The following is a 16,910-nucleotide window of genomic DNA, read 5'->3' as shown; positions in this document are numbered from 1 at the left end:
TGGATGTGATGTCAAATTGACATTTATCCAATAGTTTTAGCAAATGTGTGTTTGAAGCGCATGGGAGGCAGCGTTGTTGAACTTATTATCTCATTTTTACAGAGGAAATTGAAAACAGGTGATTCAATGATGCCACAACAAGCCATGCAATGGGGTCTACTTCTCTACACTTTAGCAGGTAAGTGTCTAGTAACTGCATTTGATCCTAATAAAATGTTGCTGTACCTCATGTCTTCCATCTATCGCCCCTCCACCACTACTGCTGCACCCGTCAGTCCCCCACCACCTTGGTTATGTTCTGTATGCTTTCACTGCCTCTGCAAATAAATCCTGCTGGATGTATAATTGCCTTAAATGTGTAATTTGTTCATTCTAATTTTTAATTGTTTTATTTTGCCTCTTATATTTTGATATTATATTCTGTCTTATACGCACCCTAAATGGAGACCCCCCGTGTGAAAGTAACTCTCACGGTTGTACTTGTATAACTGGAGTGACAAACATCTTGTAAAGCATCATGATATGGACATTTCCACAGGAGTTGTGCTACCACAAGGCCTCCCACTGGAACTGGGTAAGAATACAACATTAAAGACTGTTACTGGCATGTTCAGTTAGATTGTACATTACATAAAGCATGTCTGACTATTGTAACCTTCTGAGATGTGTCTTTTTTTGAATTGTCAACTGACTCAAGAACATTGTGAATGATATCATGCTAGAGCCCCTCTAGGACTTAATGTGGACTCAGTGCACATAGGGATCACAATTCATGACTTCTCTTCTGTGTTTCACTCCAGAAAACGTAGCTTTGAAAGGATTGGCTGTTCAGTCATCATCTCGTCATAATGGTGCTGCTGCCAAGGCCATTGATGGGAACAAAAACAAAGACTTTCACAAAGGATCCTGCACCCACTCTCTGGAGGAGGCCAACCCCTGGTGGAGAGTGGACCTGCTGGATGTGTACAACGTCGCTACTGTGACCATCACCAAAAGAGGAGACTGCTGTGCTGACAGGCTTAAAGGTGCTGAGATTCGTATTGGTACCTCACTGGTCAACAACAAGAATCCCAGGTGAGTCATGCAGCATTTCCTCCGGCTAAATGCAGAAGACTTCACCTATCTGAAGACGTCTTTTGTTCTTATCCATGCCAGTGCATTTTTATGGGTTTGCTACGTTGTTGAACTGACATTGACCTTTATCCTCTCGGTCTCTCTCAGGTGTGCTCACATCCAGGACATCACAGCAGAAAACACCTACACCTTCAACTGTGCCAACCGGTTTGGTCGCTATGTCAGTGTGGTCATCCCTGACAGGACCGAATTCCTTACTCTGTGTGAAGTGGAAGTATTTGGCACTTTGGAAATTCGTCCTCCAGGTAACATTAACTAGATGTTAAGTCATACTCTACTTACAAAAGAAAGAGCAGCAATTATTTCTAAGGTCCTCATACAAAGTGCTTTTTAAAACCAAATATTTTCAGAACAATGGGAATGTATTTCTCTTATCTGCCAATCGTTTCAAGCATGTTGTGAATATCATGCTAGAGTCCCTCTAGGACTTACGGTAATGTGGACTCTCAGTGCACAGCTCAGGGGAGGCTGTGGCGCAGGAGGTAGAGCCGCCTTCTAATGATCGCAAGGTTGGTAGATTGGCGGTTCGAGTCCCGGCCGGCCACATGTCGAAGTGTCCTTGGGCAAGACATTGAACCCCAAATTGCTCCCAGTGAGCGGGCCGGTGCCTTGCATGGTAGCTTGCCGACATTGGTGTGTGAATGAGAGGCTGTTGTAAAGCGCTTTGGATAAAGGTGCTGTATAAGTGCAGTCCATTTACCATGTAGTGCACATAAGGTTCACAATTCATGATTTCTCTTCTGTTTTTCACTCCAGTGAACGTGGCTTTGAAAGGAGTGGCTGTTCAGTCATCACAGAGTCATCGTGGGTCTCCTCTCAGGGCCATTGATGGGAACAGAAACACAGACTATCGTCAAAAGTCCTGCACCCACACACGGAAGGAGGCCAACCCCTGGTGGAGATTGGACCTGCTGGATGTGTACAACGTCGATACTCTGACCATCACCAATAGAGAAGACTGCTGTGCTGACAGGCTTAAAGACCATGTGCATTACTGTGTAGAAATATAAGAAATAAATAGATAAAACATTTAAAGTGCAGCAGCTGGCAAATGAGCAGTGGGCAGGTGCAGATAAGCTAGTTGAAGGCTATATTGAAGAAGTGCGTTTTTAGCTTTCTTTTAAAAATATTTAGTGAGCTGGCTTCCCTGATCTCTAAAGGTAATGTGTTCCAAAGCTTTGGGGCATAGTTGGCAAAGGCTGCGCTCCCGATGAGCTGTTTCTCTCCATGCCCCTTACTTACTCCAGTAATGAGCTGTTTCTGTCCATGCCCCTTACTTACTCCAGTAATGAGCTGTTTCTGTGTCGCGTGTCTGTGTCGCTGTGTCGCGACCAGGCTAATTATATCTGACTCAGAAGGAGCTCAACCAAGCAGCGAATTATTTGAGCCACATTGATGGAACCGAACGCAAGCTAACATTATCGAGGCTTAGAACTTTATCGAGGCTTAGAACTTTATCGAGCTTCGTGGAATAGCCCCCAGTAATGGTTAGGGAACAATTTCAACTTTTATTACAGTTTGTGTATGTGTGTTGTTCTCCATGTCCACATAACATGTTACCCTTTACAAAGTCCCAACATAATGTGAGTTTGACATATGACAAAGCTCAGTGCTTCTCCATCTCAGCATGACAACGTCTGCCACGTTTCTTGTTTCATATGTTTATATTTTGGTGAAATGCTCAAATTGTTCATTATTTTTGTATAGGTCCGATACAAAAATTGTGCAACAATGCCTACAGAACATGAACATATCTGCAGCATGGAAACACCCTCAGTCTAACTCCAACAATGTCTGATTGGTTGTGTTGGCGTGTGTGTGTGTTCATGCATGCATTTCGTAAAATGTGGTTCTGCTTTGCTGATACTCTACTGCCCTCTGGTGGTTCTGCTACACGTGATTCTCTGAGGGGTTTTTGTCCAGCTCCTCCACTCACTCACACCACTGTGCCCAACGCGCACAGTAATACACAGCAGAGTCCTCTGCTCTCAGACTAGAGAGCTTCAGATGGGTCATACTTGTAGAGCTGTCTTTGGTTAGTTCAAGTCTCCCTTGGAGGCTGTTGGCATAGCCTGATCAAGGACCCCAATTGAAATAAGCCAGTGGCTTTCTTGGGTTTTTATCCTGTTAGTTGACCTTGTATGTAATATGTACTGTCATGTACCTACTTCTGCAAATCTTCTAATAAAGTTTTCAATCAATCAATCAATGCTCCAGTGTTGGTATTGATCCAACCCATCCACTCTAACGACTTCCCTGCTGCTTGTCTCATCCAGTGCATACCATAGGTTGTAAGGCTGTACCCAGACCCCTTGCAGGAGAGACTGAGAGTTTCTCCAGGCTTTTTCAGGACTGGACTAGAGGGAATGGACTCCAATGTGACCTGACCATTAAAACCTGATGAAGAAAAGAGAGAGAGGAGAGAGAGAGAGAAGAGAGAGAGGAGAGAGAGACAGAGACAGAGAGAGAGAGAGAGAGAGAAGAGAGAGAAGAGAGAGAGAGAGAGAGAGAGGGTAAAAAAGGAAAGGAACCAGGAGATACAAATAGATGAAATAATTGATAGTGAAATGTAGAAGGTATTGACCATCGGTGTGTTACAATAGAAGAAGAGAGAAGAGAGACGTTGTAATAACCAGCAGAACTCACAGGGCAGGCAGAGACAGAGCAGCAGGAGGGAGAGCTTCACCGTCATATTGAGGATGGAGATATGAACTCAGCTGATCCACAACAAGACAACAATCAACATGTCTGTAGCAGCACATAAGTAGACACTCTGAGGACTCTGGATTTGCATCATGATGTCATGGAGGAGGGAGGGGTGATGGCAGGAGTCATGGAGGAGGGAGGGGTGATGGCAGAAGTCATGGAGGAGGGAGGGGTGATGGCAGGAGTCATGGAGGAGGGAGGGCTGATGGCAGGAGTCATGGAGGAGGGAGGGGTGATGGCAGGAGTCATGGAGGAGGGAGGGGCGATGGCAGGAGTCATGGAGGAGGGAGGGGTGTCAGGGGTGTGGTGGAAAATATGCCTACTAAGACATTTAAATTATTGATAAAGACCTTTAAGACTGAATTCACAAGAGTCACTAGACAGTCAGACAGTCTGGGCAGAACCAACACATTGACGACCTCAGCCTAGTAGACAATGAAACCAGTTTCTCTACTTGAAGCTTGACATTGGCTAGACAACAGACACATTTAAATGATTACAAAGACCTGATTGCTCTCTTTTCTCTTGACCTGCACCTAGATGGACTAAGCCATCTAGAGCAATTCTGGACTTTTGTGTTTTTCCAGGCCCAGTACTATACGTAAAACATTGAACAGGCATGGTGTCCATGGCAGGACACCACGGAGGAAGCCGCTACTCTAAAAAAAAAAAACTGAAGCGCACCTGAAGTTTGCCAAAGTCAAAGAGCACCGTGACACTCCACAACGCTACTGGGAAAATGTTTTGTGGACTGATGAAACTACGGTTGAATTGTTCGGGAAGAACACGCAGTACTAGATATGGCGTACAACATGAAAACATCATCCCAACAGTGGAGGGAGCATCATGATTTGGGGCTGCTTTGCTTTTGCTAGTTTATCAAGGTATCCTACAGGATAACGTCAGGGTGGCTGTCTGCCAGCTGAAGCTCTGTAGAAGTCGGGTGATGCAGCAGGACAGTGACCCTAAACATCGAAGTAAGCCTACTACAGAATGACTCAAAAAAATAATAATCCATTTTTGAAGTGGCCCAGTCAGAGCCCAGACCGTAACCCAATAGAGGTGCTGTGAGGAAGTAAGGAAGAGAATGGTCCAAAATTCCTCCTGAACATGGTGCAGGTCTGATCCGCAGTTACCGGAAGCGCTTGCTTGAGGTTATTGCTGCCAAAGGAGGGTCGACCAGTTATTAAATCCAAGGGTTCACTTACTTTTTCCACTACCGCTGTGAATGTTCAATGGGTGTGTTCAATAAAGACAATTATAATGGTTTGTGTTATTAGCTTAAACACTTTGTGTTTGTCTATACTTGTGACTTGAAGATCAGATCACATTTTATGACAAATTAATGCAGAAAACCAGATAATTCCAAAGGGCTCACATACTTTTTCTTGCCACTGTAGATTATCACTAGGGTACACATATATATTAGGGCTACTTATCTTGAACATAACATGTAATAGTCTGGCAATTGGCCTCATTATGAGTCTTCAGTGTACACACAATAATGATGGTCTGTTAGTTAACTACACATTTTCTGCATAGATAAGACCCCCACACCTTGAGACAATGCATGCATTACATTTTTTGTTCTAATAAAAACTACAATGCACCATATCAAAGGTTGTCTTTTAATGTTTTACAAAAACGATATTGAAGGTTTGAAGTAGTCACCCCACATTTGAATAAGGGTGAATTCAGGAAAAGGTTATCATAGGGCAAACTAACCATATCCAGGAAAAAAACTGAAATAATGAATGCTCAATAATATAACATGGCATTGGTAAAAGTAGTGCAAAAAACGGATTGAAGACTTATTTAACATTTCTCGAGAACACAATAATCCATTAAAAATACAGCAAAAACAAGCATACTGTTAATTTGAAACCAAGATCATTTGGTTTTAGAAGAGTCCACTGCTTCACTGACAGGGTCTGCCCTGGCACTGTCTTGAGTGGATTTTCACTCCTCATTTACACAGTTATCACTATCTGGCCATGCTGGAAAAAGATGAAAGTATAGTGTGCAAATGTGATTTCAACATTTTATCCTAACTCCTAATACTGTAGCTCATGTATTTTCAAGCCAATTCTCACACTTTTGTTTACTTCAGTCTTCATGACTATGACTATGACTGTTATAGGACCCCCTCGAAAACGAGATGGCTCATCTCAAGGGGGTTTATCCTAATAAAATAAATGTACAACTACCCAGTGACTACCAAATACAGTACACGCTCCTGTCTTATCTAGTCCCAAATATATAAATCATATGGATGACGTATTAGCTAGTTCAACCTGAGATCTTAAGCTTGGTGCAGGTGTTCTCCTGTAAAGGAGTCCATCCATGCTGTTACTAAAGCGTCCTGGATGAGAGTCCATGTGAGTATAGATGTGTATGTCCAGCTTTAAGTGGCGTACACACATACAGTGACTCCCAGATGGACCATGGGGCTGGTAATAGCTCAGAATGTCCATAGGGGTTGGTGCAAAGGAAAGGCGGACAGCATGTGTGATGGCTCTACGAGAGACTCCAGAGTGTGTGTGTGTGTGTGTGTGTGTGTGTGTGTGTGTGTGTATATATGTTTTGTGTGTGTGTGTGTGTGTGTGTGTGTGTGCATATGTGTTGGCTCTACCACAGTGTCCAGGGGGGTTGTTTCAGGGGGAAGGAGGCCAGGGAGGAGACGTTGACAGGGATGGAGATCACTGCCCATGGCAGAGCTTGTCTTTGGAGGGACCGCCTGATCATCAGCCTTAAGGAGTGAGAGAGAGGGGGGGGTGGGGTGGGGTGAAAAGGTTAGACCTCTAAGCTGAGAAGATTGAGAGAATGTTTACATGGAGTGAAAAGTGTGTGTGTGTGTGTGTGTGTGTGTGTGTGTGTGTGTGTGTGTGTGTGTGTGTGTGTGTGTGTGTGTGTGTGTTTGTGTGTGTCTTACCCATCTCGTCCTAAGAGGAATAATGCAGGTATGGTGGGTTTGGCTGTAGTCCCATCAGTGATCATGTCCAGGTACTGACTGTCATTGTCAGCTGCATCATCAGCTATAAGCACAGCTCGCCCCCCAGCTTCCTCTACCGCACGAGCCTTCTGCACAAACGAACAGCCCCTGTAGACAGACAGATACAGAAAAGTAACAGCAAGCTCATATTGGTTGATCAGGATAATAACACTAAGGCCCAGTAGTTCAAAACGTTTAATCTCAATCAGATCCGATCAGATTTTGAAATCCCATTTTTTGTGATCCAGGATCAGACAACTAGGCCAGATTTTGTCCCAGTATTTCAAAGCAATTCAGGATAGGATCACCCTGATCCAGATTCAGACTTTTTTCAAGATTACTAGATCCTGAATATCAGTGCTTTAATCCTACCAATCTCCATCTAGTGGATATGAAAAATAATACAAGGAAGACAAGAGACCACATTGCAGAGACATCTATAATGTCTAATTATATATTTTTTAAAAATAAAAGACAATCATAATGGAGTACTGAAGAGGTGTTTTGCATGCCTCAACTATCTGATATACGAGCATGCCGCATAACACTGGCTTGTGTTGTGCTACACAATATCGCTGTCCATCGCAGAGTCCCACTCTCTGACATCGATGATCCCCCAGAGCCCCTTGCACCTGCTGATGATCTAGGCCCACCTATGGATTTCCCTCTAAATGAGAGACTGAGTGGTGGTGCAATGCAAGATGCTATTGTCCGCAATTACTTTTGAAAGGTGATGACTAGTGATGCTCCGATCTGATCGGCGCCGATCGGTATCGGCCGATATGGCCTTGATCGGTTTTGATCGGAGTTCTCAAAACGACCGATCAAACACGACCGATCAGTTTACAAAATGGCGTTGCCAGTCTGGAAATATTACACAGTGTCGGAAAGAGACAACAAATATGCCGTTTGTAATGTCTGCTCAAAAGAAATACCTCGGGGAGGAACGCACGCAAGGTCTTTCAATACCACGAATATCATACGGCATTTGCTGCGTTCGTCGATTCGCTCAGAGAGCGCCGAAGCGCACACTGGGCTCGACGTCATAAAGGGACCGAGTGCTTTGATTGGACGAGAGGCGTTCCACGAGTGCTGGTCAGAGTTCCAGCGCGACTTCACGAGCGTAGTGTAGGTTCAGCGACGTCATGTGACCCCGCGAGCAGGAAGTCACTTGGCCCATAGCAACAACTATTAGCGCGCGAGTTTTAGGTCTTCCTCTGTGCACCTTGCACAAGTGTAGATAGCGAGCGACTTTTCAGCATAGCAGGACATATTTTAGATGATAGGAGGAACAGGCTGAGTGCCAAAAACGCTGAGATGCTTGTATTTCTCAAGGCTAATCTGCCAGTGATGCTGCTTAATCAGAAGTAAGGTTTGAGTCTGAAATCTCCTTAGGTGCAATGTTTTGTTTTTTTGTTTTATTAATTATTGCTGACTTGCTGTCTTATCTCCTCCTAAATATGACTTGAAACTGACTGACTTGAAACAGTATTTTATATTTGGCTATAGCCTGTTTATGTTGCAGTTTAGTTTGGGTATGTTTATTGTTCCTCAGGAAAGCTACAGTTACAGTATAAGCTCCAAGTTCTCTAAGAGCCCCTAGTTCCTCTCATTCGAGTGGAATGTTGCACATTTGATGTGACAGTGTACATTTTATTTATTATGATTTTTATTTTCACATTTTATTAGTTTTTCCTGAAGTAAGCTACAGGTGGTTGTGAATTCAATAAAACAGATGGTCGTCAATTCATGATACTTTCTCATCTCCTAATTTCATTTGAATACTTAATATACATTGTCAATGGTGTTAAGAATAATTAAAAACATAAATAATGCTACACAATAAATAGAATGCTTCAATTGCCATTTTCGACGCTGTGATCGGTGATCGGTGATATCGGATCGGCAGATCACTGATTCCAGTGATCGGTGATCGGTAATCGGCACCAAAAACCCTGATCGGAGCATCTCTAGTGATGACAGATGATGGACTTTTTTTGTTGTTGAAGATATTTTTTCTTTAATCTAAATTACATTTGTTTTTGTTGTGATACTTTTGTGAGCATAAAACAAAATAGGCCACCACAAACGTGACCAAAAAATGAAAAATAAAATTGATTTGCCATGAAGGCTAATTTATATAGAAACATATTTTAAAATAAATTGTATAGTACATTTTGCTCTGGTAATCCACTGGAAATCCACCCTTCTGGTGGGATCAACATAATCCAGTTTTTTGGGATCAAACTGATCCCAATCCTGTGTTGTCAGTTTGAACTACCCGTTTTGAACATTTGATCCAGATTAAAGCTTGGATTTGATTTCCTGATCTGATCGGATATCAGTGATCCTAATCCTGTTTTTCGGTTTGAACTACCCAAAATCCAAATCTGATTTGATCAGATAGGGATTAAAAGTTTTGAACTACTGGGCCTAAATGATCTGGGCCCAGTAGTTCAAAAGATTGAATCCCTATCTGATCGGATCAGATTTGGATTTTGGGAAGTATTTTTTCTTCTTTTGGCTCTATACTCCACAAGTTTGGATTTTAATGTAAACAATTACTGTGAGGTTAAAGTATAGATTCTCATTCTTTATTTGATGACATACATATTGGTTTCACCATTTAGAATACTTATAGTTATATAACTTATATAGTCCCCCTATTTCAGGGCACCAAAAGTAATGGGACAATTGGCTAGACAGGTGTTTCTGGTTAGTCATGTCTGTTCAGTCACATCATTTGCACAGGCATACAGTAAGAGAGCTGGCAGTGTCTAGTGTTGATTCTAGGCTATGCGTGTGCCTTTGGAGCTGCTCTTGGTGTCTGTGAAAAGTCTATGAAAGTCAAGAAGGCTGAAATATCAGAAAATAAATCAGAAACATAGGCAACACTTTCTACTGTTCTCTCTCTATATCAAAACTCTTGGCTCTGTAATTTCCTCATATGGTTTCTCGTACCACTGTTAAGCAGACCACGCTCAACTCTGACTCACAGGTAGCAACATATCTTGCAGACATTTCTGCTTAGATTTCAGCCCACTACCTCAAGCTCAACCTTAACAAGACTGATTTATTCTTCCTCTTTGGGAAAGTCTGCCCTCTCCCAAGACTTCTCCATCACAGTAGAGAACTCTACAGTGACCTCCTCCCAGACAGCCAAGAACCATGGGCTGATCCTTGTCAACCACTTATCATGTGTGGCGAACATCACAGCGACAGCACACTCCTGAATTCCTCTTGTACAACATCAGAAGGATACGTCCATTCCTCACCAGAGAAGCAGCACAACTCTCGGTTCAGACACTTTATCATCTCCCGCCTTGACTACTGCAACATCGTGCTCCCCGCCTCCGCCATGCAGAATTCTGCCGGCTGTCTGGTGTTCAACCTCCCTTCATTGGTCAGCCCTCAAACACCTGCCCGTTAGGGTTGGCCGGTATTGAATTTTTTAAACCGTTAAACACAGAATTCAAAATAGTAGGGGGTTTGAGGGAGCCGCCAATTTTAAATGATGAATGTAGTCCCTGATATACCGTTTCCCGCCACAAGTTTGAAATATCATTAAAAAGAAAGCATTGCAGAGCTTAGCATGAGAGAATCTATACTTCAACCTCATAGTAATTCTTTGATTTGAAATCTAAACTTTTGTAGTATAGAGCCTAAGATAAATGCACTGTACCATTACTTACAGAGGGCACTGTCTCTCTGTGTAAGTTGATACAAGTACAAGAGGAGGGTAGCTAACACACACGTGCCACTACCAAGTGTCACCATAGACCACACACACTCTCTCTCTCTCTCTCTCTCTCTCTCTCTCTCTCTCTCTCTCTCTCTCTCTCTCTCTCTCTCTCTCTCTCTCTCTCTCTCTCTCTCTCTCTCTCTCTCTCTCTCTCTCTCTCTCTCTCTCTCTCTCTCTCTCTCTCTCTCTCTCTCTCTCTCTCTCTCTCTCTCTCTCTCTCTCTCTCTCTCTCTCTCTCTCTCTCTCTCTCTCTCTCTCTCTCTCTCTCTCTCTCTCTCTCTCTCTCTCTCTCTCTCTCTCTCTCTCTCTCTCTCTCTCTCTCTCTCTCTCTCTCTCTCTCTCTCTCTCTCTCTCTCTCTCTCTCTCTCTCTCTCTCTCTCTCTCTCTCTCTCTCTCTCTAAGTACGGCACGGCACAGATGCAAATGCGGCCCGGTTCGGGTCAGTAGTGGAAAAGCGCCATAAGCGTACCCTCTCTCCAGCAGGGTAACCTGGCCCTGGATCAGTTCTCTGTTCCAGAGGTCTGAGCAGCCGTCAGCTGGTTCTGCTGGCACCAGGAAAATCTCATCATATGACGATGTCTGGAGAGATGAGGAAAGGGGAGGGAGAGTCCTTCAGTAAGCAAACAAATGACTTCTCATTTTAATACACAAAGCATATCACATACAGTTTCTGTAGCTCAAGTATTGAGGTACTACTCACAAAGTCTCCTCCAAAGTCTTTAGCAGGAGCAGCAGTGAAGATGTACCCTATGTCCTCTGGACTGATGACCCGGAAATATAACAGCTCATTGACACCTCGGGCTGAATTCAACAAAGAAATAGATTGAGACGTACACCAGACAAGTCAGAAACCCCCAACAATTCCCATTGCTCCCTTAAGGTAACCTTTAGTGCTGATAACATAAGACTAGCTGGATAGGACCCTCCTTTATGCAAGACTTCCAACTTTAGTAATAGAGAGTAACTTGTGGGTGCTAGGATTAGTATTGTAATACCAGTATTGTGTATACTCAATCACGACATGTAGATTTGACACAAATAATAATTAGGTAATGAAGACTCGAGCAAGACGTCATGGCTTCAGATACTATGACTGCTACTACTAGGCAAGCTAGCTAGATACATAGCTACATAGCTAATGTGATCATAGAGAATACATTGGGATGTATTTGACAGATAGCTAGCCGGCTGCTAATCTGTCTGGCCGCTCACCTGACACACCGCTCAAATGGAAGAAAACAATCCAAAACGAGATGAACCAGGGTAGCCTTGTCCGATCCATTGCCGAGTCGTGCTCGCTTTAAACCGCTGCGAACTTTAATATCGACCATAACACAGACTTTGACCAGTGTTACAACAACCAGCGGCTATAGTTTAAATGTCCACCATGTGTGGTTCTCTGTGTTCCGTGAACACCGTTAGTTGTACTCCGACGACCTACTTCCGGGGTATGCAAATAAGGATTTCTTCAAAACAAAAGCGGCCAAACACGTTTAGTTGTATAGCTCATGACTGGAACACACTTGATTCATATTCTATCATGAATCTTGGAAGACTATTTGTGTACTGTCCGTTGTGTATGGCCTATGCAGTCCAGATAGGGCACTTTGAGCTGTTGGGCAACAGAGTTGAAACTCACTTGATTCATATTCGAAATATGATTTAATACGAGTCAGTGAATATTAAATACCAATTGTAGCTCAGAAAATATATTTGTGTATAGTCCATTATACGTTCCCTATGCTGTCCAAATCGGGCACTTTGAGTTGTTGGGCCACAGTAAAAAAAAAAAGTCATCAACACTTTGTATGACACAGCTCATGGTTGGAACTCACTTGATTCATATTCTAGAAGTGCTGCATCTGAGTAGATGTGTATACTAATTATGGAGTTTAGCCAAAATATGTGTGTACAGTCCTTACAGTAGGTGCACTATGCAAAATGACATAGGGTTAGGGTTAGCAATGCACAAATAAGTGAATTATAATGATCAAAATTGTATATACTTTCTGTTGCATAATATTATCCATGAAACATATGAGAACAAATTCACTTTCCATTAATGTCTTAACTTACCTTACCGGGGGGCGGTGGTAGCCTAGAGGTTAGAGAGGCCGGCTAGCCACCGGAAGGTCTTTAGTTCGATCCCTGCATCAAGAGGGAGCTGCATGTGCCCTTGAGCAAGGCACTTAATCCCTAATTGCTCCAGGGGCGCCGACTATGGCTGACCCTGTGCCTAGAGAAAAAAAGACCAAATTCCAACAATAGACTGACAAGTTGATTGCTTGGCAAATAAAACGCTCTTCTTCTTGTGCTTTTATTTTGAAGTCGCGAAAACGAAACCGGAAGTATCAATGTTGGAACTTGTTGATTGGGTGTTCATGGAACACAAATGTGTGGTTGTTAGACCTCTCCACTACTGAGGGCGGGCTTTTCTCCTGGCATAACTACAGATTGGCTAAGGAGAATACTGGTCCTGTATGGATTATCTATACGTCTGTCACACTATAATACTTTCGTGTTTTTTTTTCTTTGTCACTTAACACGTCTTCACTCAAAAAAGAAGATGCAAAGCAGTGCATCTAGCTATGTATCCTCTTTCAATTAGTATTTTCTTCACTGTAATAGACAGACACATTCAAGCTTTATGCAAACAGAAACAGTCAGATGATGTTCTGTTGTGTATTTTAACTCCATCTATGGTCCTTTAGGGGGTTCTTGTGTACATTTAGGCCACTATGCATATAATATGCTTTTATTTAATACATGTTTCTCATCAAACTTGGAATAAATACAATAAGTATGTAATTTTACATGGTAGATTTATCTGTTTGCATGGTCCTCTTCTTCTTTCCGGTCCTGCAGCGGATAACATGTTCCATTCCATCCGTTGCTTTTCCATTACGTCCCCCCTTTTTACCTTTAGTCTGCACCTGTTATGAAGCAAATGACGATCTGATATGCATATTGTCTCATTAAGTTCAGTGCATTAACTCTGTGTGTGTGTGTGTGTGTGTGTGTGTGTGTGTGTGTGTGTGTGTGTGTGTGTGTGTGTGTGTGTGTGCGTGCGTGCGTGCGTGCGTGCGTGCGTGCGTGCGTGCGTGTGTGTGTGTGTGCCATAACTGTGATTGACATTGGCTACTCTAGCCTGTTGGCATACATAATGAGGCAGAGCAAACATCTCCCATACAACAACAACAACAACAACAACAACAACAACAACAACAACAACAACAACAACAACAACAACACTTAAGAGGAACAGTGCCATAGTGACTATAAATGCCATGATATGAATAGACTGGGGAAGTCAGGAGGACAATTAAATGTTTTGGAACATCTTCTTTTTTTGTTTTTTTGTTTTAAGAATATATATGTAGCTTTATCCATTAGCCAAAATAAAGTGTAAAGGTTTTTTGCCTGAATAATATGGTGTAATGTTTTTTCTTTTCTTCCATTTCAAATTCACTAAACACGGAACATTGATACCAAAAAACAACATACAGTAGTGGGTGATCAATGAACATTATAGCATGCACACACACACACACACACACACACACACCAACATGAATAAACAGGGAAACAGCCGTATGAGGCATGAAACACAGAGCCCTTTAATAGCCAGTTGTGACGTACAGAAAGACCCAAACCACCAGTGTACACAGAAACACCAAAACAGGAAAGAAGATAGATCGTATCACACTGCAGTACTGCATATTACTGTGAATTAGGTGCAAAACTGCTCAAGGTGCATTCATATTATTCTTCCAATGCACTATGCAGAGTTATGAGTTCATACATTCATAACAAAATGAGAAAGACTGATAGTTTATTGTTGATATCATCTATGGTGTATTGTTACTAGGAATGTGTTGGTATATCAGTCTCAGTTCAGGTAAATTGAACAGCAGATACACGCAGATGCAAGCAGATGTTAATGTGAGAAGCAGATAGATTGACAAATAAATAGGTAAATAGGTAAATAAATAAATAACAAAGATTAGGCTAATGGATGGCTGTCCCAGGGGAAGACAGAAGAAGGGACAGTGTGAGGGGAGACAGGAGTAGAAGGGACAGAATCAGGGAACAGTAGGGAGGGACAGCACAGAGACAGTATGGGGTGAGAGGCTCTCAGTTGGTTACGTCTTTCCAGAGGGTCCACTGGCTCCAGGGGGAGGGCACCAGAGGGTCTCTGGAGCGCACTCTCAGCTGACTGATCTCCCTTGGAATGTGAAGAGACTTAGAGCACTCCACCTACAGGGAGACAAAGTACTTTGCGCTTCATTTCATGACTCCTCAATATGTGATATTTATGTATATGTGACAGCAGTTGGTGAAACCAGGAACGGTTGGCAGGTGATCAAATGTTCTGACTTTTATTCTGAAAAAAGTAAATAAATTTCAACTTTGTTAGTTTGCTAGTCAACTAACACATTTTGTTTTGTGAGCCTGCTAACAATGTTAAGTAGTGTTATAGTTAACTAGGTATTTCTCAGATTACTAACCGAATCCATTGCATTGTAACATGTTAGCTTGACTAGCGAGTGTGTCATTGATTTTCAACAACATTGACATTTATTTAAATTGTTCAGAATAAAAGTCACCAGCTGCCATCACATAGTTCCTGTGTGACTGTGTCTGTGTGTCTGCATGTGTATCAAATGCTGTATGTATGTACTCTATTTTGTACTGTATGTACCATGCCATTGTTCTTGTCCTTGTACTCTATCTCATGTTCCAAAGGGAAGTAGCTGAGAGGAGAGGCCCAGGTCATTGCGGGCTCCACGGTCACCTTCAGTCTCCCATCCTTCACATGTTGACACTTTACTTCCCTGGGACTGTCAGGCTGGACTGCAAGGGTTAAAGAGCAATGGTCACACTATCAACCAACCACCTTCCAACAAACCCGACACATACACACACACACACACACACACACACACACACACACCAATGTCTCGAAGGTAGAATTGCTTCTCCTTCTTGAAGTAGAAGTAGCTGTTGATGGCCTCTGCTGTCACCACTAGGGCAGCACTCTCCTCGGTGTAGGGCGAGAGGGAGTGGAAAAGCTCAAAGGTAAACTCTTGCTCTGGACCTGAGCTAGGGCTGGGCTTGACCCAGTGGCAAGAGCCGTTCTCACCAACAATGCTGGGGACACATACAATACACAGAGGGTTAGATCGGCATATAAACTATCGATATTTGGTCTGTCTGTCTTTCTGCTTTCTGTCTGTCTGTCTCTGTCTCTGTCTCTGTCTCTGTCTCTGTCTCTGTCTCTGTCTGTCTGTCTGTCTGTCTGTCTGTCTACTCATCAGTGGCTTAACTGTTCCAGAGTCAGTCTGTATGACGGTGGTTCTATCTGTGTGTATTTTCTGTCAGGTACATTACCAAAGGCGGACGGAAGTGAATCCACTCTGGGTCCAGTTACAGGTGAAGGAGCAGTCATAAGTCTTTGCTCGACAGCTTATCAGGGACTCTAGAGACAGAGAGGGAATTATGTGATGAGGTTTGTGAATAAATAGAATAGCTAAAGAGTAAAGAAAAAGGAGACACATTCAAACACACTCACCAGTCCTCTCTTCCTCATCCACATCCAACAGTAGATAGATGGATCCCAGCTTCCTATTACCATCCCAACAGCTGTACTCTCCTACCAAGGGTATATCCACCTCGCTCAGCTCCAGGTTCCAACCTTTAACACTGCCGTCCTCTACATCCTCTCTGTCCCCATCCTCCCTGGTCAACGTCCAGGTCACAGTGCCGTTAAACATTATGGGGCAGCTTAGTGTCACAGAACTGTCCCTCTTACCAACTTTAACTGCGGAGACACAAGCAGACACAAGCAGACACACAGAGAAACACACAGAAACACACACACACACACACACACACACACACACACACACACACACACACACACATGTCAGTGAGAGAAAAACATACAACTCAAAAACACACACACACACACACACACACACACACACATACACACACACTTACATTTGTCAGGAAAGTCAGTGAGTCCATACAGTCCTGGCAGACTGACACAGAAGAGCATGAACACCCATGGTACTGCAGTCATCTGTAAGAGAGAAAGAGTGAGAGGATAGTCAGTCTTTTTACCAAGACATTTCAATACGCCCAGTGCCTACTACCTAAAGCCAAACTGTATAATCATGACATAAAATACAAAACTTAAAGACCAGGAGGGCTAATTGATTCATTATTAATTAATTCACAACAAATAGGCTACTAAATATATCTACATTCCACCAATCAATGCATGGAACAAGTCTTCAATCATCACTCATTGTCAACACTAACAAAGAGTCT

The 16,910-nt window shown here is 42.9% G+C and overlaps 1 protein-coding gene across 1 annotated transcript; it reads right to left on the bottom strand.

Annotated features, from left to right (window-relative positions):
• Positions 1–5,447: 5,447 nt before the first annotated feature.
• Positions 5,448–11,955, bottom strand: LOC308158970 (protease-associated domain-containing protein 1-like). Its single transcript, XM_080532690.1, has 5 exons — positions 11,787–11,955; positions 11,275–11,375; positions 11,044–11,153; positions 6,773–6,940; positions 5,448–6,589 (listed from the first exon to the last, which is right to left on the bottom strand). Exons 1-5 carry the CDS (start codon positions 11,854–11,856, stop codon positions 6,469–6,471), a joined length of 570 nt encoding a protein of 189 aa, XP_080388816.1. The 5' UTR covers positions 11,857–11,955; the 3' UTR covers positions 5,448–6,468.
• Positions 11,956–16,910: the final 4,955 nt, after the last annotated feature.

The sequence above is a fragment of the Nansenia antarctica genome (genome assembly GCF_963989245.1).
Source record: "Nansenia antarctica genome assembly, chromosome: 5".
NCBI lineage: Eukaryota > Metazoa > Chordata > Actinopteri > Argentiniformes > Microstomatidae > Nansenia > Nansenia antarctica.
This window is presented reverse-complemented; position numbering and strand designations above follow the sequence as displayed.